Source organism: Nematolebias whitei, chromosome 6 (genome assembly GCF_014905685.2).
Source record: "Nematolebias whitei isolate Nwh7 chromosome 6, NemWhi1, whole genome shotgun sequence".
Taxonomy (NCBI): domain Eukaryota; kingdom Metazoa; phylum Chordata; class Actinopteri; order Cyprinodontiformes; family Rivulidae; genus Nematolebias; species Nematolebias whitei.
The window spans coordinates 36,001,911-36,026,487 of NC_056503.1; the positions used below are offsets into that span (position 1 = coordinate 36,001,911).

Below are 24,577 nucleotides of genomic sequence, written 5' to 3' on the forward strand. Positions count from 1 at the left end.
ACACACACACACACACACACACACACACACACACACACACACACACACACACACATACACACACAGAGAACACTGTCATCACTACTGCAAGAAAATGCATCCCCAAACAAACATGTCGTCCTTCTTTCATGAAGCTTCTCTGGTTGTTTAGGTGATTCACATTCATGATGTTACCCCGACATAAGGTCACATGTCAATTTGAGCTGTTAAAGCTGCATTACAGGGTGTATCCTCTAAGATGGAGGTGGTGTGGTTTGATAATATCAGCTTGCACACACTTCAGTAATGTTTTTACCCTCAGTCACAGAGAACAGTGGAGCAAAGACTACAACTGTGACTCCATTGTTTTTAAAGTGGCAGAGCTAACATTTTGTTTACCCCTCCAGTGATTGACTTAAAAATAAGTAATCTTATTAGTAGTGGCAATATATATATATATATATATATATATATATATATATATATACTGTGCAGGTATGTAAATATGTAAACAGGCCACCCCTATAATTTGAGGAAACTATGCTTTCTTGTTTTTATGTTGCTAAAATATATAGTTTCCTTAAATGATTGGGGTGGCCAAAGATTGATCTATGGTGGTCAGGGCCACCATTGGCCTCCCTGAGGCTCCGTCATTGTGCTTGGTGGTGGCTATATTTGCTCCTTCCACTCACTTGGATCTATCACTTTGCACCTCATCAAACAAAAAAACAACCTTTTACTACATATCCTAATGCATGCTCAATAATCCAGGTAGAAAAATCTAAAAAAGTTAAGTCTGGTCCTCTGGACATACAAAAAAAGAAAAAAAACAAAGCAAAATAAAACAAAATAATTAGAAACGTTTCGTCTTTCATCCGAAAGACTTCTTCAGTCTGAGGTGCTGTATTCAGCTCAGTCTTATAAATAGCACCTTCTCAGAGTGGATCAACCAGTTTGCTGCTGACAACAAAAACCAACTGCTCACATGGTCAAGAAGGACCCCAGCCATCAGTGTGCTAATGATCCATTGTTAGGCTGATGGTCCTTCTTGATCATGTGAGCAGCTGGTTTTGGTTGTCAGCAGCAAACTGGTTGATCCACTCTGAGAAGGTGCTATTTATAAGACTGAGCTGAATACAGCACCTCAGACTGAAGAAGTCTTTCGGATGAAAGATGAAACGTTTCTACTTTTTTTTTTGCTTTGTTTTTTTTAATGTCCAGAGGACCAGACTTAACTTTATTTAGCTTTTACTACATAATGCAACTCCTACCCACTTGAATATCTTGTACCAAAAACATTAAGGTTTACTTGCATTCCCTGCTCAATTTCAGTCCAGAGAAACACTCATCTTTAAAACTACAAATGCTCATTAATCAAACCCCTCAGCGACGGGGGACATCGTACAATTTTGTTTCTATAAATTCTAATGATTACCTGCTACCTAAAGGTAAAGGTGGAGGATAATGTTTTCTGCCAGTGTGTGAATGTGTCCGTCTGTTACGTTTTAATGAAACTTTCAGGATGTAATCTTTGAACGTCCCTTTACAACTACAGGATCACACAAGTTTAAATTTAAGCTCTTTTGTGATGCTCTTACATAGACGTTAGCCTATCCATGCAGGTGTGTCTACATGAGCAATTTTTGGGATTGAAAAGGCACCAAGGCTAAAATCTGGGTTAATTTAGCCAAAAATAAACGTTTTAAAGACATCTACACCTGGTATTAGATGTCACATGTCTGCATTAAGGCAAGATTAGTACACAAAACACTCCATCAGTTTCATGCAATCATGATCAGTTGCCCTGCCATTGGCTGATGTTTGCTGATGTTCCTGTTCGGCAGGTGAGGAGTGATGATGTCACAGATTATCCAGCCGAGCCCCTCCTGCGCTCCTGCGTCAGCACAGCGAGCATGAAGGTCAAGAACATGAAGAAGTAGGTGCTCCCGGTGACGTCGTTGCTGCTTTTCTGAGATCTTTCACTGACCTGGATAGGAACCGTGTAAAGCGGGGCTCTCATTCAGGCCATGAAACGAGGCGCTCACAAACACTCAGACGAGTCAGGCCTGGTGAATCTCAAACACTGCAGCCAAACCTTTCCCTTTTCTTCCTTTTCTCTCTTTCACATCACTCCTCTCATCAACATTCAACACATGCCGATGCTGAGATGAAGAGTTGCTGTTCTGTGTGTTCTAGGTTAACGTTCCCCAGAGGTCACTTCCCCAGACTGGCAGAGTGTGCCCATTTCCACTACGAGACGGTAGATTTTGGCAACGTTCAGGTGAGTTTTAAAAATACTTTGCAGAGAGTTATGATGCTTCAGAATCGTGTCTTTGGCTGGTGTCCAGCAGCCATTTTGGTGATGTGCTCTAGAAACGTCCCTCTCTTAACCTGCACTGTGGCAGAGCAGTCGATAGTTGTCTTGACCTGACACAGCCAGAACTGTTGGACAGCTGATCAAGATAAGTCTTAAAGTAAAAACACAAAACTGATGTAAGAACTTGGCTTTAATCACAACTCATATTTACACGCTTCAAGTCAAATGACTTAGAAGTTGGCCTTTAGTAGTAAAAAATACAGCACTGTATTGTATTGCACTGGCTATTTGGAGGGCACCAGAGGAGGTCTGTTGCATGGCAGCATCTCTGTTAATATGCTAGTCTTAAACAGTTTAATTTTGTTTGTTTTTTTGTACATAGCTCAACTGACCATTTTATTGCACTAATGCAAATGCTCAGTCAGTATTTTGCCATGCATTGTGGTTTGGATATATTCATGCCTCCTTCCAGTTTGTTGAACTACACTTCCTCCACACAGTGTTCATATCTTCAGATGTTTCAGCTGTGCTCTGCAGTCAGTCCAGCACACAGCAACTGTGCACGTTGAGGACATTTTGCTGTCACTGCATAAAATACCAATAAAACTCCTTCATAAATATGTTTGTATAAAAAGTCAACAAGCAAAGCTGGTGTAAACCAAAAGACTAGAGCTGAATACAGGAAGAAGCTATGACTGTATTTGATTTTATGCAGGCACATTAGTAACTGTAAAACGCCATATTCACATTCTTGTCTTCATTTTGTGGCAAAGCCATTGTTCTCTGCTGGCCAAAGCTTCAGCTTTCAGTACACCGAGTGCAAGGTAGCAATCTTTTTTCCACCCCATCCATTTGTTTTAGAGCTAGAACTAGAATTTTCCCTAAAAATGATTATATGTTGTTGTTACGTCCCGTCTAGGAGTAGCCTGTGGTGATTCCAACTTCTGCTAAACTCAACAGCTTCTGGGTCGGGATTGTAACGTTATATAAAAAGAGTGATTTATTTACAGTGATGGACTATTTACAGTCTTACCAGCTTCAGGATGAGCCCAGGCCAAAATAAACCAAACATACTACCTCACCATTACAGTATTTCTCTTATCTATGTAAAAAAAAAAAAAAAGTGTAACAAAAAACAGTTCCGGGGTGGCACGGTAGCCAGATCAAATCCCGGCCCGGGACCTTTCTCGGTGGAGTTTGCATGTTCTCTCTGTGCATGCGTGGGTTTTCTCCGGGTACTCCAGTTTCCTTCCACAGACCCAAAACATGAATGTTAGGCTGATTGTTAACTAAATTGTCCCTAGGTGTGAGTGAGAGAGTGAATGGTTGTTTGTCACGTTTGTCTCCATGTGTCCCTGTGATGGACTGGAGACCTGTCCAGAGTGTCCCCAGCCTCTCACACAGTGACTGGTAGATATGGGCACCAGTGATCCGGAAAGGAAGAAGCGGGTAAAAGATAATGGATGGAGAACACAGTTCTCTTACCAGCCTTTACTATCAAAAACAGGTCTTAAAATAAATGGCAGCTCACTCCAACAAACTCCTCACAAAACTATTTACAAACGGACTAATACTGATGTGGCACCGCGGGTCAGCTGTGGCTGGTTGGGATGCACTGAATGAATGGAAACTGACGTCATCACTTCTGCAGCGCCTCTCGTCAGGCAGCCAATCCCCATTCAGCTCCTCGATTATTTCCTCCAATCACAGCGGGCTACCTGGACATTAATTTACATAATTAGATTTTCATACACAAGATACACAACCACAGTTGTGACAGTTGTAAAAAAGCAGAACTTTGCATAGAGCAATAAAAGCGTGGAGGATTGTTTGTTTTAAAAAAGATGTGAAACTGATGAATCCTTTACATGCAGTAAAGCATCTTTTCTACTCGCTTGTATGTTTTCATTATCAACTTCATTTTCTTTTTTCCGAAAATGGTTTAAAACTTTTGATAAAACAAACCGACAACATTAGGGTTGATACTCTCAACATTTATTCTGCATACGTTTCTGGATGTGCTCAATGTGGCTTTTGTTCATTGCTACTTTTTCATGCAAATATAAACAATGTTTATTTACATTTTACTTTGCAAGATTAAAGTTTAAAAGCACACGATTATTAGATTTTTACTATAATAGTGGTATGAAAATGACCACGAACAACAAAACAAAACACTATTTTATGACAAATGATTTGCTCATTTAGTGTTTCGGGTTCAACAAAGAGCAGCTTGAAGGAGAAGCTGTGAGGTTCTGTTGAGAGGAAGTGGACATCAGCTACAACGTTACCCATGATGCAGTTCTGTTTGCTTCCCAGCAGAGTGTGTCAGTCAACTGCATGACTAAAAGCTACTGGTTTATTCCAGCGCAGCCTAACCAATGCTCATTGTTTGTCTGAATCCTTACATATTGCATTAATGAGCTCAGCTGCAGCGCTTTAATCCCTCGATGGTTTCCACTCCGAGTCCATTTCAGTCTGTGGCTTCTTTGGCAATATGATGGGAAGAAAAGGTTTAAGGCTGCACTGAGCTGAAAGGGTCGGGGTGGGGTTGTAGTATGAAGCTGCACTCTGAGCATCTTTGACTTAATCTTGGAGCTGAGTCTTTGTTCTCATTGCTCTTGTCGAACCTATCTGCATGCACAGACTGACAGAAGGCAGAGGTGGGGTCTCGTGTGTCCTGCCTGCAGGATGAACACGAGGACGGCAGCAGACAGCCTCTGTCTGACTGATTCCTCTCCAGATTAGCTCGTCTCACCTTGGGGGTGGGGGGGTGGGGGGGTGGATGGCTGTGTAGAAGCCGTTTAGAAATGATGGAGTGTAATCTGTCAATTTTACTCCTCTGTATTCTGATGGATGAGCTCATCCGCCGGTGTGTGCCGGCTAAGCCCATTAACCGGCAAAACCCCCCTCTTTTGTCACCGGAGAAAGGAGAAGAAGGGGGGGAGGGTGATGGAGTACAGGATGGAGGGAGGGAGGAGGGGGAGAAGAGCTTGAAAGAGGGAGGCATCCAGACGCACATAGGGGAGCATCCTTCTGGCTCAGTTAGAGCATCAGCGTGCGATTGTCCAAAAGCTCTGCAAAAATCAGCTGCTTCTGCGAGGAGACAGATGAGGCGAGAGCGGAGCAGCGTCTAAACTCTTCAACCCTCAGCTCAGATTTGGCCTGTTGGAGGAGCTTCCTGTGGTCCTGCGCACAAAGAGAGACCCCTGACTTCATCTGCAGATGGATGTCTGAGATGTCCTAGTGGGAGGTAACATGAGCAGGCTTTGTGCTGGCTGCAGATAAGCATGATGCTGGCGTTTTGTTTGTTCTAAAGGAGGTTTGAGCATCAGAAAGAAGGTGATGGACAGCAGAGAACCTGCTGTTTTATGATCCTTCACATATCACTCCAACCTTTTTCATTGCCTAGTTTTTGGTTTGGACTGGTAACATGTGAACCCATCTAAGAACAAATTTCTCAGTCTGTGGTTTTTGTCAGTGTGCTTTGCTGTAAGTAGGTCGCTGCGTGTTGTGTAAGAGTGTATCTGGATGAGTTACTAACGGTTATAAATACCCAGAACTTCCCTCGGCTCCGAGGCCTTTGAAGTCAGTTCTTGCGTTAACGTCAATCAAAAGAAATCCTCCAAACTCCTGCAACACAACAAGCAGAATCTGAGCTCCCACTGGCTCCGACGCGATCCATTATACATCGAGTCCTGCAGGATTCATATGGAATATGGATCAGAAATGAGCTGCTCATAAAATATACACACAGACTCATCGTCTGTCTTTTTAGGAAATTATTTTATAGCTGTTCCATTTTCTCCATGTTGAAGTCTTTTTTATTCTATTTTGTGAAAAATAAAACTCGTATATGAATGTTCTTGTAGTAGTATATTCATCCAATATTTAGAAACCAGGGCAGCACGGTGGCGCAACTGGTAGAGCTGCTGCCTCTCAGCGAGCAGGTCCTTGGTTCAAACCCCTGTCCAGGGTCCTTTCTGGGTGGAGTTTGCATGTTCTCTCCGTTCATGCGTGGGTTTTCTCCGGGTGCTCCGTTTTCCTCCTACATACCAAAAACATGCATGTTAGGCTGATTGGTAACTCTAAAAATTGTCCCTAGGTGTGAGTGAGAGAGTGAATGTTTGTTTGTCTCGTTTGTCTCTATGTGGCCCTGTGATGGACTTGCGACCCATCCAGGGTGTCCCCCGCCCCTCGCACAGTGATTGCTGGACATTGGCACCAGCGACCCCCGTGACCCAAAATGGAATAAGCGGGTAAAGAAAATGGATGGATGGATTTAGAACCATTTATTTTTTCAGTATCAGACAGTTTCTTGTTTTTGTCCTGCACAGTTGGCTTTGGCAGAGGGGCAATATGAAGGACCAAAGTCTGCACTGGACTCTAAAGAACTTGTTTTTCTGGTCCAGATCACCTGCCAGGTAACGCTGTGCACATTCACTTGATGTCATAACCATTTTAATGATCATTTTATTCAGCCGTTTGTAGATTCTTCTTTTTTTAGCTGTTCTGTCTTCAGTGGTCGCCACAGCAAGTCATCCTCATCCATCTCACTCTGTCCTCACTCCCACTACCTCCATGTCCTCTCTAACTGCATCCATATATCTCCTCTTTGTCTTTTTCCTGGCAGCTGCATTTCTAACATCCTTCTACCAGTATACCCACTGTCCCTCCTCTGGACATGTCCAAACTATCTCAGTCTGGCCTCTCTAAATTTATCTCCCAGTTGTTCAACCTGTGCTGTACCTCTGATGATCTCATTCTTATCCATCCTTGTCACTCCTAAAAAGAACCTCAACATCTTCATTTCTGCCACTTCCAGTTCTTTCTCCTGTCTTTTTGTCCATGTGTCTGTCTCCAGAACATACAACATAACTGGTCTTTCCACTGTCTGGTAAACTTTTCCTTTGACCTTTGAAACACTTTTGTTACAAATCACTCCTGAAATTTTTCTCCATCCACTCCATCCTGCCAGGACTCACTTTTTCACCTCTTAACCACATTCTCCATTTTCCTGGATAGTGGCCCACAAGTACTTGAACTCTGCGGGTGTAAATCACCAGCTTTATCACGATACGATATATTGATTTGTTTGTATGGCGATACGATTTTTCTTGATATCACAAAGTCTGTCACGATACGATTTTGATTCTATTCGATTCACAAGTCTGCACTCAATATTAAATGCCCATCTCCTTTACATATAAATAAATTTACAAAAACAATTCAAATATGATTTAACCATTTTATTTCTGTTATTCAGGCACCAGGTATTTAAATAAAAAACATTTTTTCTTAATTAATGATAAAAAAAGACCTGTTCAGTATAGTCTCACATTTGTCATGTTTAAGTGCATTTTTAAACCAGTTAATGTGCCCTGATGACCTTTCATTTACAAAGAAACAAAAATAGATATTGAGTTTACATAACATGGCTATCAATGTCATGTTTCTTCTTCAAGTGAACGGACAAATTTGTTGTGGTTCTCGAGTATTTTAACTCACACTGGCACCTGTTGCATACGGCGTGAGTTTTGTGTGTTGAGCCGTCCTTCTGTTGGAATCTAAAATATTTCCACAGTGTTGAGTTAAATCCAGCACGAGAGTGAATTTCATTATCTGTGTTTTCTGCCTCATCCGCCATGTTGCTGTGGCGGCCGCAGAGCGCATCCGTGCACGGAAATGGTGACACAGACGTGCCTTGGGAATTTCAAAATAAAAGTGCATTTTAAAGCTGACGATATGAATCGATGTTCTAGTTTTGCCACAATATAATTGAATCATTTAATTGATTTACTGATTAAAATCAATGTATTGTTACACCCCTATTGAAGTCCTGCACCTTTGTGACCTCTGCTCCTTGTATCCTCACTGTTCCACCGGCCTCCCTCTCATTCACACGTGTACTTTGTCTTACTACGACTGACTTTCATTCCTCTTCTTTCAAGTGCATACCTCCACCTCTCCAAGTCTCAAGCTGCTCCTAGATTAATTTAAAGACATGTATAAAAATATGTATTTCTTAATGTATGCATTTTCTTCACAAACAGAATGAAGGAAACTTAACGAGAACCCAGTTTTTCTTCTAATATCTAACATCAGGGGCGAAACTGGTTGGTGAAGCGATCTTACGAGGACTTCCGGGTGCTGGACAAACACCTACACTTGTGCATCTACGACCGTCGTTACTCCCAACTGACTGAGCTTCCACGATACGACGCGTTAAAGGAGACTGTTGAGGTACCGCAGAGCCTCAGCTGCTTCGTATCTAACCCGTAACACCGACTGTATACGGTACATTGGTAATTAATCATTTATTTTGCTCTTTTCAGTCGGTCACCACAATGTTGGCAAACTACCTGTCCCGCTTTTCTGTCATCGCAGACAACAAAATCAACTGCGGTCCAGTGTTAACATGGATGGAGGTACCACTTTCTAATAATTCTCTTAATGAATGTTGTAGAGGGACTTTTTCACTTTTATACACCGAATCCTTTAATGTTCCAACTTTTACACAGTATGAAGTGGATAAATGTCACAACTCAAGTAATAATGAAGAAAAGAAGACATTTGATGTTTTACTGTCTTTCTGTGACTCGCTGGAGTCACAATGAAAAGCAGCCCAACTGTGTCTTTTAGATACCACGTGTGTGTTGTATTTTATTTATTTATAGAGCGACAACAAGGGGAACCATCTGCTGGTGTCTGAAGAAGCTTCGATCAATATCCCCGCCATCGCCGCCGCCCACGTCACCAAACGATACACAGCTCAGGCCTCGGACGAGCTGACCTTCGAGGTAACTTCAGTCGAAGATATTTATCACTCGATGCCTCCCTTTCCCGCTGATTCTCATTTTACGTTACTTTTTGTTGTGTGATCAAACGCTGGTTTTATCTTCCTGGTTCAGGTTGGAGACATCGTGTCCGTCATCGACATGCCTCCTAAAGAGGACACTGGCTGGTGGAGAGGAAAACACGGCTTTCAGGTAAAGCTGCCACTGTGCACATTACATACTGTGGAGCAAAGAAGCTGGTAGTGCTTATATTTAAAGTCAAGTATTTATTATTGCTATATTTATTATTGCTATATTTATTAGCGTTATATTTATTAGCGTTATATTATATATGTATTTATTAGGCGTTAATGCTTATTTGTCAGCTTGTTAGCAAAATTCTCATGAACAACTGAAATGATTTTATTGAAATTTGCAGAAAGGATTGTTTGTTGCTTTTATGTTAAGCCATATCTGTTTTACCGAGTTGGGGAAATGTATAAAACACAAACCTAGACCCAATATTTAAACGTCAAGAAGGAATTGGATTTTATACCTGGATTATTGAGCATGAACTTTGGTGCATACATCAAAACGTTCAGCTCTTTCAGGACAATCCTGCTTTGACTTTTGGTGTTGGTGTAACTTTAGCTTTTTGAAATATTTAGCCTTTTCTGCCATTTTTTTCCTCATAGAAAATGAATTGAGCTCATTTGACATACTTCAAATGTTTAGATCTGTTTACAACCTTTTACTGCTCCTTTCACATTTTATTCTGATTCAGCTTCTTTTAGCTTCCTTGTGCAAACGTAAACATTTTTCAGCTACTTTCAGCTAATCTCAGTAGTTTTGTGCTCCTTTTAGATTTTTCTTGCAACTACAACATTTTTGTGCTACTTTCAGCTTCTTTCTGCTAACTTCAGCTCGTTATACTCCTTTATGATTATTTCTACAAGTTTAACCCTTTTCTGCTATTTCAGCTACTATTTAGCTGTTTTGATGCTACTTTTAGCTTTTTTAGCTAATTCCACATTTTTTGCACTCATTTAAACTTTTTTCAGCCTAGTTCAGCTAAAATGTGTTATTTCCACTTCCTTCTGATAACTTAAGCTTCTTTCTGCATTTTTAGCTACTTTTCAGCCTTTTTTTTTTTGCTAATTCCAGCTTTTTTTAGATACTTTCCATTACTTTGTGCTAATTTATGTTTCTTTCAGCCTACTTGGACAATTGTATCCTTTCTGCTTTCTTCTGCTAATTTAAGCTTGTTCTAACTTTTCAGCTACTTTTCAACATTTGTTTTGCTAATTTCAGCCATTTTCAGATATATATTCATGTTTTTCATATTAGTTTATGCTTATTTAAGCCTAATTAACTTTTTTATGCTAATCTCAGCTTGTTGTGCTTTCATCTTTTTTCTGCTAGTTTCACTTTTTTCTGATCTTTTAGCAACTATTAGCTCTTTTGATGCTAATTTTAACTTTATCAGCTAAAAAGAAGAAATTATATTTCTTTATAATGTTAAGTTTTATCATTGTTACAGTTTGTTTCATGAAACTTTTTATCTGTCTTGTTGCCAGTTTTGGCCAGGGCACTTATTTAAATGCAGTTTAACATAAAACTTAAATTATTTATTCAACCTTTGACGCTAAAGAATGGCTGTAACTCAGTCATATTTACAGATATTTAGCTCAAATTTGGTTTGGTAGTAGCAGATATTCTACAATCCGTAATGAAAGACAGTTGACAAAATGCATTCCTTTGAGGAATGTTGTTTTTTAAATTTCCTTCTCCTCTTTTCTTGTTGCAGGTTGGCTTCTTCCCGTGCGACTGCGTTGAGCTCATAAACGATAAGATTCCTCCGAGCGTTCAGAACTCCGTGCCGAAGCCAGGTACTCTTTAGTGTGGATACGTGCCTGACGATGTAGACTGGATTTGTTCCCAGAGTTTGAGTTGGATTGGTTTTAAAGAGGCTGTTGTTTGTATGTGTGTGTCATCTGTGTCAGTGTGTAAGAAGCACGGGAAGCTGGTAACATTCCTGAGGTCTTTTATGAAGTCTCGGCCTCCGCCACAGAAGCTGCGGCAGCGCGGCATCCTCCGAGAGCGAGTGTTCGGCTGCGACCTTGGGGAACATCTTCACAACTCGGGACACGAGGGTAAAACGTTTACACAAAAATATGGTTTCCTTTATTTTCCTCCCTTCATTTAATCTGCTGACTGATCAAACTCTTTATCCAAAAGCTTTAAAATGATTCATGGTTTGTTTAAATTTGATGATTTTATCACCCAACATCAAACTACATTTGTTTATGAGAACAAAAAAAAAATCTCAGTTTTTATAGGTCTGGAATGATGTCATTGGGAATTTCAGCTATATTAAAATAAAAAGAAAAAAGGGAATCCCCAAGGTTCACAATGGCACCAAACGCTATACGAAGGGATTTCCCTGTGCAGCAGCAGCCATGATTATTTCTGAAGAAAACTTTGTTTTGATCAGGAAGACTGATGGTAGTTTAAGTTACCAAGGTCACTAGAAGGCGTCTTTATGGACTCACTTTTATACAAAAATTAACACGTTCATATTTTTGCAGCTCATTCTGACTCATTTTACTGACACATTTGTTTATTTTCTTCAAATAGTGATCAACAGGGGTCACCTTATTTATTTATGTTGTTTATTGTAGCAGTTTTTGATATTCCACTCATGAACGTGCACATTTACTTAGCAGATTTGTGACTAAACTCTTATTTTTGGTGCATAAATCTTCTTGACTTATTTTAAGTTCACTTATATTCTAGAAGCTCTGTGCTTTAACAGAAGGGGTGAATCGCATTTGGTGCAGTAGGAAGTCTTTGCAGATTATAATCTGTGTAGTTCAAGGTTAAGTCAAAATAAACCTCTGTGCCTGTTTCTATATATTAAAAATGGAGCGTGTTCTGCAGCTTTTGTCTGCTAAAATAAAGCTGTGCAGTGGAGCTGCAGTAGCTCAGAAGTTTGAGGTGGGGTTCTGTGGAAAAGTTATGAACAAATAACATCCTACCTGTTGTAGGTGTCTTTAAATGACCCGAGTTTGAAAAATAAACTTTAATTCTGCCCATACTGATGAGCTGATGGCTAGTCTGGGTGAGGAATGACCATAGAGGGTTACTACCATGTTAAAAGATGTGAATTTTAAATAATTCATGGCTTTCAGTTTTGCTTCATTACAGAAAAATTTGATGAAATTCCTGCTAGAAGTGCCCCAGGCTGCATCAGGAGTGTTACAGCTAGCTGCTACTGTCATCTGCACCTGTGAAAACCTGCAACATTCTTAATAAAGTATAAATCAAACTGTAGACCATTAGTTTACATGTATTTCTTAGGGTTTCTTTTGCTTCTAAAAAGTGTGCATGCAGCTGAAAACTAGTCTGTCGTTCTGCCTCAGACTTCTTATGTTAGTTCCACAAGTGACGTTTGCACAAAGCTTGCCTGCTGAATAGTTTGACGTTCTATAGACAAAATAAAAATAAAAAACTTTATCTCACAGATGATCATTTTGACTAATTCAAATGGACAAATGGACAAATTTAGAGGGAATTTAACACCTCAAAACTTACAATCACAAGCTACACTCATATTCTTATATTTCTTTCTTTTTTCTGTTGGAATGACACAAAATGAACAAACTTCTTTGTTTTGGTTTATCTTTCAGTCCCACAGGTGGTTAAAAGCTGCACCGAGTTCATCGAGAAGAACGGAGTCGTGGATGGAATCTACAGACTGTCGGGGATTTCTTCCAACATTCAGAAACTGAGGTTTGTTTTCTTCTTTCATGCTTGATACTATCGAAGACCAAAGCCTCTATTTGAACTGAAAGTCTTGTTTGTAACTATTAAATTCATATTTTATACAGCCTGAGTAAAGTCAAGAGGCAGCTGTATGAGTTCATAGCAGAACTGGCGTGTTAGAAAATGGTGAATTAAAAAAAAGGATATCAATAAAACAAGAAAACATCCATTTCTTGCAATAATGCAGTTCGAATGCTTTTTTGCTGAAGAACTTGCTGAGAAGCAGCTGAAATTGGCTAAAAAAAACATGCTGCATTTTAGTTGAAAAGGAAGAATAAGTCTAAATTAGCAGAAGAAAGCAGAAAGAGCCCATATTTGCCAAATTAGGTTTAAATGAGCATAAATGAGCACAAAAAATAGGAAATCAGTTAAAAGAAGCGGAAATTAGCAAACAAATTTGCTTAAAAGTAGCTGTAAAGGCAGAAAGAAGCTTAAACTACCAGACGGAAGTGGAACAATTTGTAAAGAGCTAAAAAATGTGGAATTAGCTGTAAAAGCTGAAAATAGCACAAAACAGCTAAATAGTAGCTTAAATGACTGAAACTAGCAGAAATAAGCTGAAAGGAGCATAACAAGCTGAAATTAGTAGAAAGAACTTAATTAGGCTGAAAGTATCAGAAGTTACCACAAATAACTTGAATTAATCGGAAAACAGCTGAAATTAGCTTAAAAAAAGCTCAAATAAAAAAAGGTAGCTGAAAAGGTAGAACAAGCTTAAATTAACAGAAGAAAGGAGAAATAGGCCTAATACGTTTACCCATTAAGGCTGAAAGAAGCAGAAATGAGCACAAAAACATGGAAATTACCTAAAAAAATTCCAGAAATGAGCAAAAATAAACAGATGAAATGTAACTAATAAAACAGGAAGATGCTTAAATTACCAGAAAAAAAGTAGAGAGAGCACATTTTTTTTGAATTAGGCTGAAAAAACTTGAAATGAGTGCAAAAATGTGGAATTAGCTGAAAAAGCTAAAATTAGCATAAAACATCTAAGTAGTAGCAGAAAAAGCTGAAAATTGCAGAAATAAGCTATAAAGGAGCATAACACGCTGAAATAAGTTAGAAGAAGCACAAAACAGGAAAAAAAAAAACAGCTGAAAGTTGCTGAAAAAAGTTAATTTGCACAAGGAAGCTGAAATAATCTGAATCAAAACAAAATGTGAAAGGAGCAGTAAAAGCTTGTAAATAGATCTAAAGATTTGAAGGATGTAAAATGAGCTCAGTTCATTACCTATGAGGAAAAAAAATGACAGAAAAGGCTAAATATTTCAAAAAGCTAAAGTTGCACCCATATAACAAGTAATAGCACCTTTCTCCTGAATGAGCTGAACGTTTCGTTTTATGATTTGTTGAAATAGCACAAAAACTGTTGAACGAGAAAGATGCCGAAAAACATACGGAAGAAAAATGGATCAAAATAGTGTGAATGTTCCATAAGCGTTCCAACAACAAGTAGGACCCACTACCAACAACTGCAGCTCTCCAGTGATTGAAGGTTTTTGTTTTTTGGGGGGGGAGGGTAGTTGTATTTTTGAGCTGATTAAAAAAATCTATAAAGTACAATTTGTTCCATACTGTGTCGGTACATTTAAGTGTTCATTATTACCCTCTGATCTATTTCATGCTTGCCAGAAGGATTTTGGTAAAACTCCCATCTGATGGGGGCGTGCATGTTTTTGACAGCCAGTCAAATAACATGCATACATAATACACAATGCAGCAGCTGGTGATGATTTATCTCCCAGATGAAATGCACGACTGGCTTGATTTCATACTTAAATTGATTCACTACTGAAGGAAATTAAGTCACAAAAACAGGATTTTTGTTCTGAAGGAAGCCTGGTGCTGATGCTGCTCTGTGTCTCCATCGTCTCTCCCTCTGCCTGCATGTAGACATGAGTTCGACTCCGAGCAGATTCCAGATCTGAGCAGAGACGTCTTCAGGCAGGATATCCACTCGGTGGGCTCGCTGTGCAAGCTGTACTTCAGAGAGCTGCCCAACCCTCTGCTCACCTACCAGCTCTACGATCGATTCTCAGTAAGCATCCAGGCGGTGGAACTGAAACTCACATTTATGCCTGATGGGATAAAAATAGCTCTGGGAGCTGGCACAGTGTTGGAGTCATGTAACGAGAGAAGCAGCTGCAGGGAAAGTATCGGTCACTCAGTGATAAAAGAACAGAATTAACTATTTGAAAATATCTCTTTTTAAAGGGCAGCTCAAAAATGAGGTCATTGCGTTATGTTGAGCTTTCTAGGAACTGCAGGGGATGGACAGGCTCAAACCAAACTGCAGATTAAGTGAGCTGAAACCTGCTGTGGTTATAAAAGAGAAGAAGAGGGTGGGAATAATCAGACGACTCCCTCTGCTGTGATTATCATCCACGTGGTGCTTTGTCCTCTGTTTCCTCGCAGGAGGCCGTGTCTGCAGCCACAGAAGAGGAGAAGCTGCACAAAATCCACAATGTGATTCAGCAGCTGCCCCCTCCGCATTACAGGTCAGGCGTTCAGCTCACTGCTGCCCCCTGCTGACTAAAACTGGAACTACAATGTCCTGGTACTGAAGTGGCACATGGTAATACAAGCACCAAATTTGGCATGAATTATACCTATAACCTGTTTAATAACTAATAAAAACAATAACAATAATAACAACAACAATAACAATAATAATAACAACAACAACAACAACAACAACAACAACAACAACAATGCTATATTCATTCAACCTTTACTTATACAAGTTAATCCCATTGAGCCTCGGGGACTCATTTACAAGAGAGACCTGAATTTTAATGAAGAGTGATAACAACAACAACAGACAATCATAAAGGATGCATACAATTTTAAATATTTTTTAGCAAATGAAAATAAAATTGTAATTAAAAGGAAAAGTAGTGAATAAAGTGCTAGATTGTAAGGCGATGTAGAAAACTAAAAACAGGAACATGTCTGCATTGGTTTTTGCCAGGAACTTAACAGATGTTTAAACAACGACGACAACAACAATGACGACGACGACGATGACAACAACAACAACAACAACAACAACAACAACAACAACAACAACAATAATAATAATAAATAAATAGAAATGTATAGAATGCCCCTTCTGGGTTGCGAGAGACAGTTTTTCTCAGGTGGAGGAGTTCAAGTATCTGGGCATCTTGTTCACGAGTGATGGTAGCATGGAGCGGGAGATGAATCGACAGATTGAGGACTCGTCGTCAGTAATGAGGTCAATGCTTTGGTCTATTGTGGTGAAGAGAGAGCTGAGTTGAAAGGCAAAACTCTTTATTTACTGGTCTGTCTATGTTCCAACCCTCATCTATGATCATGATGTTTGGATCATGACAGAAAGAAGGAGATCCCAGATACAAGCGGCCAAAATGGGCTTCCATTGCAGGGTGGCCAAGATTAGCCTTAGAGGTAGGGTGAGGAGCTCCATCATCCGGGGTGAGCTCAGAGTAGAGCCGCTACTCTGCCACATTGAAAGGAGTCAGTCCTTTTAGAGGTTTACCAAGCACCTCCCACTGGTAGGAGGCCCCGGGAAGACCCAGAAGTTGCTGGAGGGATGGTGCATCTTCTTTGGCCTGGGAATGCCTCAGGATCCCCCAGAATGAGCTGGAAAATGTTGCTGGGGGAGAGGAACATCTGAATTTCTCTCTTGGACCATAAGTAGTAGAAGATGGATGGATGGATAATAATAATAATAATAATATTTTTTTCATTTTATTTTACTGGGTAGGTCACAGGTAGACATAAAACTACAGTGATAAAAGTATAAAAACAAAACGTACAGCAAAAATCAAAATGTTTAAAACACATTATACAAGTTTTAAATGAAGAAGTGCATTGGGAACAGTAAATCAGTAACAAGAAATGTAAAACTCAAAGCAAGTGCAGTCGTCATGGACCAATGATTGTACTGAATTTTTGAAAGAGGAGAGCGAAATGAATGAGCCAAGCTTTAAGGTCTGTTGCAGATGATTCCAGCAATCTGCAGCAAAGAGCTGAGATAAGGAGCGACCGAAGGAGGGACGTGATTTAGGTTTGAGGAGATTGATGAGGTTACTAGAACGCAAACTGCCATTTGCAGAGTGAATAATAGGAAGTGACTGTAGATGAAACAGGGTTTCCCTACGAGAATTTTGTAAATTAACAGAAACCGGTGAATTTGTCTGCAAGAATGAAGAGATGTCCATTTTATCAGGGAGTACAGATTGTAGAGGCGTGCATTAAAAGAAGGTCCAGTTACAAACCGGACAGCAGCGTGAAAAATGACATCCAGTTTGTGAAGACGAGTTTTTGAGGCAGACGTGTAATCCACATCACCATAATCCAGGATTGGAAGCGCTTTATTTTAACTATAAGTTGTATTGTGGTGTGTGTGAAAGATTTATTACGTAAAAAATTTTGTGGTGTGTGTGAAAGATTTATTACGTAAATTTTTTTTAAAAAGCAGGATTTTATCTTTGAGAGCAGGACAGTTACATAGGTTTCATGTGCATTTGCTGTCAATCTAGATACTGAGATACTTGTATCCACTAGAATAATCAAAGATGGCGACTGTTTTGTATGCGAAAACTGTATTTTTTATTTTTTGTAAAATTTGAAAGGCTCGGCCAGTCATGCAACACAGACTGTCATGGCGGATGCAAATGCAAAAGCTTTGGTCTCAAATACACACAGCTTTGTGCAAACGTGATGAGTAGACAAAGCAGTTGTCTAAGTCAAAGTTTCTTCATTGTCATTCTGCCACATGTGGCGGAATGAAATTGTGTACACAGTGTCCCTGTTACATCCAACAAAAGTATAAAATGTCAAGAAAAACAGTAATAAGATCTAAGATATGAACTAAGAAATACTCTAAACTAATACTCTAAGCACTAGTAGTACAAAAACAATACACCAACCAACAGCAGCATGAGTGTCACTCGTCAGCACTCTTTATGTAATCAATCAAAATCCATGAAATATTTCAAACGATAATGTGTTCATATCGTGACCTCACAAGACATTCACGTCCCTCATTTATGGTAAAAATATACTTTTAGACTTGCAATTAAAACAATAATAATTTTTAGACACCAACAAGAATAGAGTTTAGTGTGATTTTCTTTTTCAGTTTCTCCCACATTGGGAAATTTGAACAATTTAATTGCAATTCATGTCAAAAAACACACACAAAAAAAAGACTTCTGAAGATGACCATATTGAAAAATATCAACTTTTGTTTTCCATGTTTTCGGAAAATATATTTCTTGGAGATTTGTGCCAGAATTCCTGCTTGTATCACCAAGTGACAGATGGTTTCACTAATCTGCAAAATGCTTTCTGATTTTAGTTTGCATCACAGAAATGTTCCTCCCAAGTTGGAAAAATTAATCTCTTTCCCGTTTTGATAGAAATATTTGAAAGTTATAACAATGACATTTGCTTTTTTGGTTATCCACAGGACTCTGGAGTTCCTCATGAGGCACCTGTCCCACCTGGCCACCTTCAGCTCAGTCACTAACATGCACACAAAAAACCTCGCTATTGTCTGGGCACCGAACCTCCTCAGGTGACCGGCGCTATCGTGGCATGACGTCTTTCTTTTTGTGTGTGACAGAGAACTGGGTTGTGTCTCAGCGGTTCGTTGCATGAAATATGTCGTGCTGTTCTCCCTTTCAGGTCCCGGCAGATCGAGTCGGCCTGTTTCAGTGGCACAGCGGCGTTCATGGAGGTGCGTATCCAGTCGGTGGTGGTGGAATTCATTCTCAACAATACCGAGTCCCTCTTCAGCCCAAAACTCAGTGCCGTTTTAAGAGAAAGCAACGGTGAGTCATTTTGTTAAGGGCTAAGAATAAATAGTGCGACAGACTGGATCCTTCTCTAACATACTGCACTCTACTGTAGGTAACAACACCTTATCAAGACCAAAGTCCCTGATGGTATGTTCCCCATCCACCAAGCTGCTATCATTAGAAGAGGCACAGGCTCGCACTCAGGCGCAGCTCGGATCGCCAGCTACCACCCCCTGCCTCACCAACAGTGACTACATTGAGGTCGGGGAGGGACCCGAAGCTCTCCTTGGCAAATTTCACACAGTCATCGAACTCCCGATGGAGAGGTAGGTCTCTCTATCGTCACAACTTGCTACATTTGGTGAAAGTCAAGTTGCAGAAAGAAGCCAAATACGGGCAGGGCCGAGGCAGTATCTGCAACTCAAATGAAAAGCATGAAAGAACAGAGTCAATGGATGAGTAAGACCAAGAAGCACATAAAGGGATGGGTGATCATTACAACAGATTCATAGAAGCTTTGAAGGGACACTGATAAAACTGATCAACTTTTATATAGATTATACAACTTTATATTACTTTTACATTGCCCAGTATTCCTCTATCAGTTATTAAATCAACTGCACTTTTTTCTTTGAAAACCTCTGATTAAGTTTCATGAATCCAAGTCTACTTTTTGGTAGAAGTCAATAGGGTCAGTGGTGCCGTGTACCACAAAATGGAAATAAATAAATGAATAGTTGGATTAATTATAGCCAAATGTTTGTATTGTACTTAATATTTCTCATTGTGAAGTTTTTTTTTTCATCTATTTTGTTCTTAAACCTAAAAATTATAGATAATGTATCACCAAGGTCAACATCTGTATCCACCTCTTAAGCCTGCGGGTCAAAATGGTACCATTCTTAAACTGCAGTCGTCGGTCACACAAAACCACTGTAAGGGCCACAGATGGCCCTCGGGCTGTACTTTGGACACCCCTGATTTAGAATATTGAAAAGCTAAGATAACAAGTTAATAATTAACTCAAAACACAATAACTGTCCTTCATATTTATTTACCTGTACAAGCCTTAGAAGATCAACAGCAAGAAAATCAGACAAAATTTTCAATAAACATCTTTTATTTGTTGAGAATCTTATATCATATTATATCTTGCATAATGTATTAAGAAGCTTTTTTTTAATATATATATCTATATATATCTATATCAAGTGATTGTTAGTCATTAAAAAGAAGATTAACATGAAAATTAATAAAACTTGAAGAAATTTTTTGGCTTTTTTCTTTCTGTGTGCGGTTGCTTGCGTTTTATTAAAGATGATTTATTCTTTTCAGCAGCAACAAGCGGCCAGCTGTTAGGTCTAAGAAGTCTCCCGTGGGGAACTGGCTGTCCTTTTTCCACCTGGGAAAGTCCCACTCTGTGTCCAAACGTAAACTGAAGCGACACCCGAGTGAACCGAACGAGATAAAGAGCATAGCACTGCCAGGTCAGTGCGCTACTGCTGTGAAGGCGGGAAAATCCTGCTTCTCTACCTCTACTCGTTCTATTTGAATGTCTCAGTTTTTTTCCCCTGTACGTTGGGTTTTTTAATAGATGGTCTGTAATTCATTAAAACTAACATTCGCAGGTGGACGAGGAGATGGCGGCACATTACGGTCCACCAAAAGTGAAGAATCTCTTACATCTTTGCAAAATTTAGAAGGTAATTATTCTGTAAATGTCAATGAGATCAATTAAGACTTCAAATAAACTCTTCCTGGTTATATTTCCATTTTTTGAAGACTTAAAACCTTTCCATCTTCCACCCCAGGAGAACCTCCAAGTTACCGACCCCTCAGACCTCGTTCAACTAGTGAAGCGGTTTCTGGCATCAGCAGAGACGAACACAACACAAGAACTAAAGATGACCACAGAACTCACCCGGGGAGAGAGAGTAATAATGATTTGGACAAAGTTTGTGTTTCTCCCCTTCAATCAGAAGACGATCTTGACCTTTTCCCGCCAGCTGCAGGCATCTATACATTGGACTTTGATCCCATGTCCTTCCAGTGCAGCCCAGCGGCAGCAACTCCTGCCCTTCAACACAGCAAAGATGGAACCAATTGGAAGAGGAGCGTAGGGTGCTCCAGTGAACCAGAACCCATCTCCTCTCCCAACAACATCATCTGTTCACCCTCTCCAGATGCAAGCCCAGTTCTATGTAAAAGTGGGAAAAAGGGTACCTCCAAGCAGCTTTCTCCAAAACTGAGGAAGAAATCCTTTAAAATGCTGGCAAACGTTCAAACTGCATCTGCTCTGCCCCCTGTGTCGCCTTTCTCCCCTCAAGTGCGTGACGCTCCAGTGGCAGATGGAAATGAGCCAAGAGCAACAGTGTTGCAGCGCTGCAGTCCGCTCAGCACAGCGAGTCAGGCATCAGCCGTGACGGACCGCAGTCACTCGGCACAGAACCTGCCCGATCCAGGTCAGTCACTGCCACTTCTCCGTAACATCACACAGCAGCTACTGTTTTCCATATAGTTAGTATTTAAATAATAATGCACTTTGTAGTGTCTTACAAAAGCTTCTGTGTTTTGTCCCATCATGTCTTACCATAGCTTTGTTTGTCTTGTCATACTGTAGCGTTGTTTGTCTTATCCCTCCCCAGGAACAGATAGACTTATGAGTTCAGTGTCTGTTCTCCCTCCTCATCCTTCCTCGATGAGCGCCGCACGCAAGTTGGCTTTGGTGTTGGCTGAAACTGCCCAGAAGGCCAGCAGTGCCTCCCAAAGAAGGAGCAACACCCCGCTGCACATTTTCCAGAGACAGGAAGCACCGCACACCTACAACAGACTGCCAAGACCCTCTGCTCTGGATCTTCAGATGCACCCTCAGGAGTACTGTGGCCCTTCAGCACAAAGCTCTGCAGAGGCCCATTGCTGTTCTCGTCCTGTTCACTTCTTATCTTCGCACCTCTGCCCAGAGGTCAATGATGGTCAGGAAAGTGTGTGCAACTTCACTCCTAATGTCAGCCCGCTTGGGTCAGGAAGCTTGGATGAAGGCAGTGCAGAAGAGAGGGACCCGCAAGAGGAAAACGATCCGAGAGACACCAACCAAGAAAAGCACACATATCAGAGTGTTGGAGTTTCAACTCCTTCTCAGCCTGCCAGCTTGGCTAAAAGCCCTTCAACCTCTCCCATATATGCCAACACAGACTCTGTAGATGTTTATAATTTCCGCTCTGTCTTATCAGAGTCTCTGATGCCTGCTTCTGTTGGGGAGGTTTTTCCACGTCAATTACACACCTCTTCAGTCCATCACTACAGGCCAGAAGAAGACAGACCACTCAGTGTGGATGAGAATGTCTACAATTATCACCATCATCGGCATCATAATCGACCGATTCATGTAGGAAGAACGCCTGCACCTCAATGCCCTCGGCCCAGCGCTCTGCCACCTCAACTCTCTGGACCTAAAGGCTTGTACAGGCAGTCTTCTGAAGGCCGATGCAGCTCCCTAGGTTTAAGGCAATCTTTATCACCTCAATGCAGACGTTTTCATAAAAACCAGCACCTTATTGGTGGATTCCACAGGCAACAAGGGGAGTGGCAGAGGTCTGAGGACAGTGTGGTTGGGCATTCGGCAATCCGAAGGGCTCGCTCTTTCCATGCTCCTCAGATAAGTCGCTATGAGTTGGCCAACACACAAGTCCTTCCAACTGAAGCCATGTTTTATGTTGAACCAAGGACAAGCCAGGAGGAGCCCTATCGAAGGCTGATTCAGACTAACCTCAATTCTGTACGTCCGCAGTTTGAAAACACTCATGCCAAGTACCAGTACAGACCCTATTCTGATATAAAGCCAGTTGATGGCTCTCGTTATTTCATAGATCCTCGCCTGCAAAGTGGTATCCATCACCATCAATCCTACTCTGTGCATTCCACAAGGGAAAGTGGACAGTCAGATTACTACAACTATTCTCCTCATCGTGTCCCTCCTGGGAACAGAGAGCTTTACATAGAGAGTAGAGGCACGGTTGTTTATGAGGCCACAGATGCAGAGGTCTTTGAAAGAGTAATTTATCAACCAATCAAACAAGAGAGTCAATCCAGACTTAAAAACCCATACCCTTCTTTGTCTCCTTGTGAGAGTCCGGTCTCACCAAGTGACACTAGAAGCAGAGACATAATACACATAAGGAGCAAGTCAGACCCTGGGAACGCCAACCTCCTCTCCACTGACAGGACAGAGGGTCAAACTGCCATAGTTACATCAAAAACCTCCCCAAGGGCCCGACAAGTAGAAACTGAAGTAACCAGGCAGCGATGTGGTCACGTCTCTGGTGCAGAGCTGAGACGTATCCCAATCAAAGAGGGCTCCTCTCAGCAGCTTCGCAAAGTTCCCTCACTTCCAGAGAGAGGCTGCACCAAGACCTTTGAGCACAATAACAGCTACCGTCCACGAGGTCACGACCAAGATCGAGCAATGGTGACCAATGCTGCCAACAGCTACTCTGGTGTCTGGAAACCCAGTGCCCTCAGGAGACCGGGCCGATCACAGAGCACCAGAGAACATCGCCACTACTATAATCACGCCAAATCTCCTCTGGATCCCGAACATCTAGAATCGTTTTCGTCACGGCTCACCAGACGGACTCAAAGCACTAAAGTCAAGCCCACACAATATGACCACATGGAAGGGTATTACGTTGCACCCAGACCTAAATCCACAAGATCCAGTAAAGCTGTGTCTGGATATTTACCTGGGCAGAGCTGCATGTCTCCCCATGGACAGAGACTGCTGTCCCAGGTTCTGGGCCGCGAGGCGTTTTATCAAACTGGAATGAGATCAGAGGCAGGGGTCTTTGAATGAGTCCAACCACCACCTTTTATCTGATTCCATGTCGGGGCCAAAGGAGCGCTGCACTTTATTCTCAGCTGCACCAACAAGACTGTTGTGTGGACGGTGTTTTTGTTCTAACATTCAGGAGTTGCTACAAAAAAGTGTTAAGCCAGGCTGCTGCTGGGGAGCGAACGGTTGAAATTCCTTTTCCATTTTTGTTTTGTTTTGTGGCTTCAAGGGAACAAATTAATGCTGATAGTCTTGAATTTAAAGATGTGGAAGAAACTATAAGAAGCATGCCTACACAAAGAGCGCTGCCATGTTTTATTTAATGTTAGAGTACGTGACAAGGGACAACAAGGTAAATTATTTGTTTTATTTGTATGATTTTTAAATATTAAGAATGTGTAAAACTACCATTTATTTTAAATTTAATGCACTTCTATAAATACCACAGTAAAGAAGTGGCAAACGTACTGTAAGTTTTGTTTTCTAGTCTGCTCAGACATCAATAAGCACTTTGGAGGGTCAAACATGTCTTAACGTGGTGTACATGGAGACATTCAGCATATATTCTTTTCTGTAAAAGACAGCTTGCTCTGAATTATTGCTAAATGCTAAAAACGCACTTTTGATGGGGTAAAATGGAAGTTAACCATGTATTCTAACTTTTCAGGGTCCATTTGCAAAGTTTTCTTTATCACACGGTTTATTGCAGTCCAAGTGAGTGCTACTATTTCTGTTCAAATCAATGCTTTTGTGGCGAAATATGCTAGAACTAAATGCAAATCAGCTCCCGCTGTTAAGTGAAAAAGTGTATTTTATATACCATTGTAGTTTTGTCATGAAATGAAAACATCTTCTATAGAGAACTTCTAACAATGTGGTGTTTTACAGGAAACGTTTTATTCATTTAAAAAAAGGCTATTTCAATTGCAGACTTGTAAAAATGGACATTCCGGTAACACACGTTATACAAGTTATTTTCGTGAGAATAAAACAAAAGATATATTATTAATGTAACAGTTTGTTGTGTGTGGTTTTGCCCTTTTTAAAAAAATTACTTTGTGCA

At 40.6% G+C, this 24,577-nt stretch overlaps 1 protein-coding gene across 1 annotated transcript in view; it reads left to right on the forward strand.

Moving 5' to 3' along the window:
* arhgap32a (Rho GTPase activating protein 32a) overlaps positions 1-23,860 on the forward strand; it is a 36,445-nt gene extending 12,585 nt beyond the window's left edge. Inside the window, exons 4-22 of the mRNA XM_037677584.1 lie at positions 1,824-1,915; positions 2,176-2,260; positions 6,634-6,720; positions 8,402-8,539; positions 8,632-8,724; positions 8,974-9,096; positions 9,208-9,285; positions 10,880-10,961; positions 11,076-11,225; positions 12,762-12,864; positions 14,791-14,935; positions 15,313-15,395; positions 18,356-18,463; positions 18,574-18,719; positions 18,799-19,012; positions 20,022-20,173; positions 20,315-20,389; positions 20,498-21,148; positions 21,332-23,860. Coding sequence (XP_037533512.1) covers positions 1,824-1,915; positions 2,176-2,260; positions 6,634-6,720; positions 8,402-8,539; positions 8,632-8,724; positions 8,974-9,096; positions 9,208-9,285; positions 10,880-10,961; positions 11,076-11,225; positions 12,762-12,864; positions 14,791-14,935; positions 15,313-15,395; positions 18,356-18,463; positions 18,574-18,719; positions 18,799-19,012; positions 20,022-20,173; positions 20,315-20,389; positions 20,498-21,148; positions 21,332-23,535 — 4,809 coding nt within the window. The 3' untranslated portion in view covers positions 23,536-23,860. The remainder of the gene's footprint in view (positions 1-1,823; positions 1,916-2,175; positions 2,261-6,633; positions 6,721-8,401; positions 8,540-8,631; positions 8,725-8,973; positions 9,097-9,207; positions 9,286-10,879; positions 10,962-11,075; positions 11,226-12,761; positions 12,865-14,790; positions 14,936-15,312; positions 15,396-18,355; positions 18,464-18,573; positions 18,720-18,798; positions 19,013-20,021; positions 20,174-20,314; positions 20,390-20,497; positions 21,149-21,331) is intronic.
* Positions 23,861-24,577: the final 717 nt, after the last annotated feature.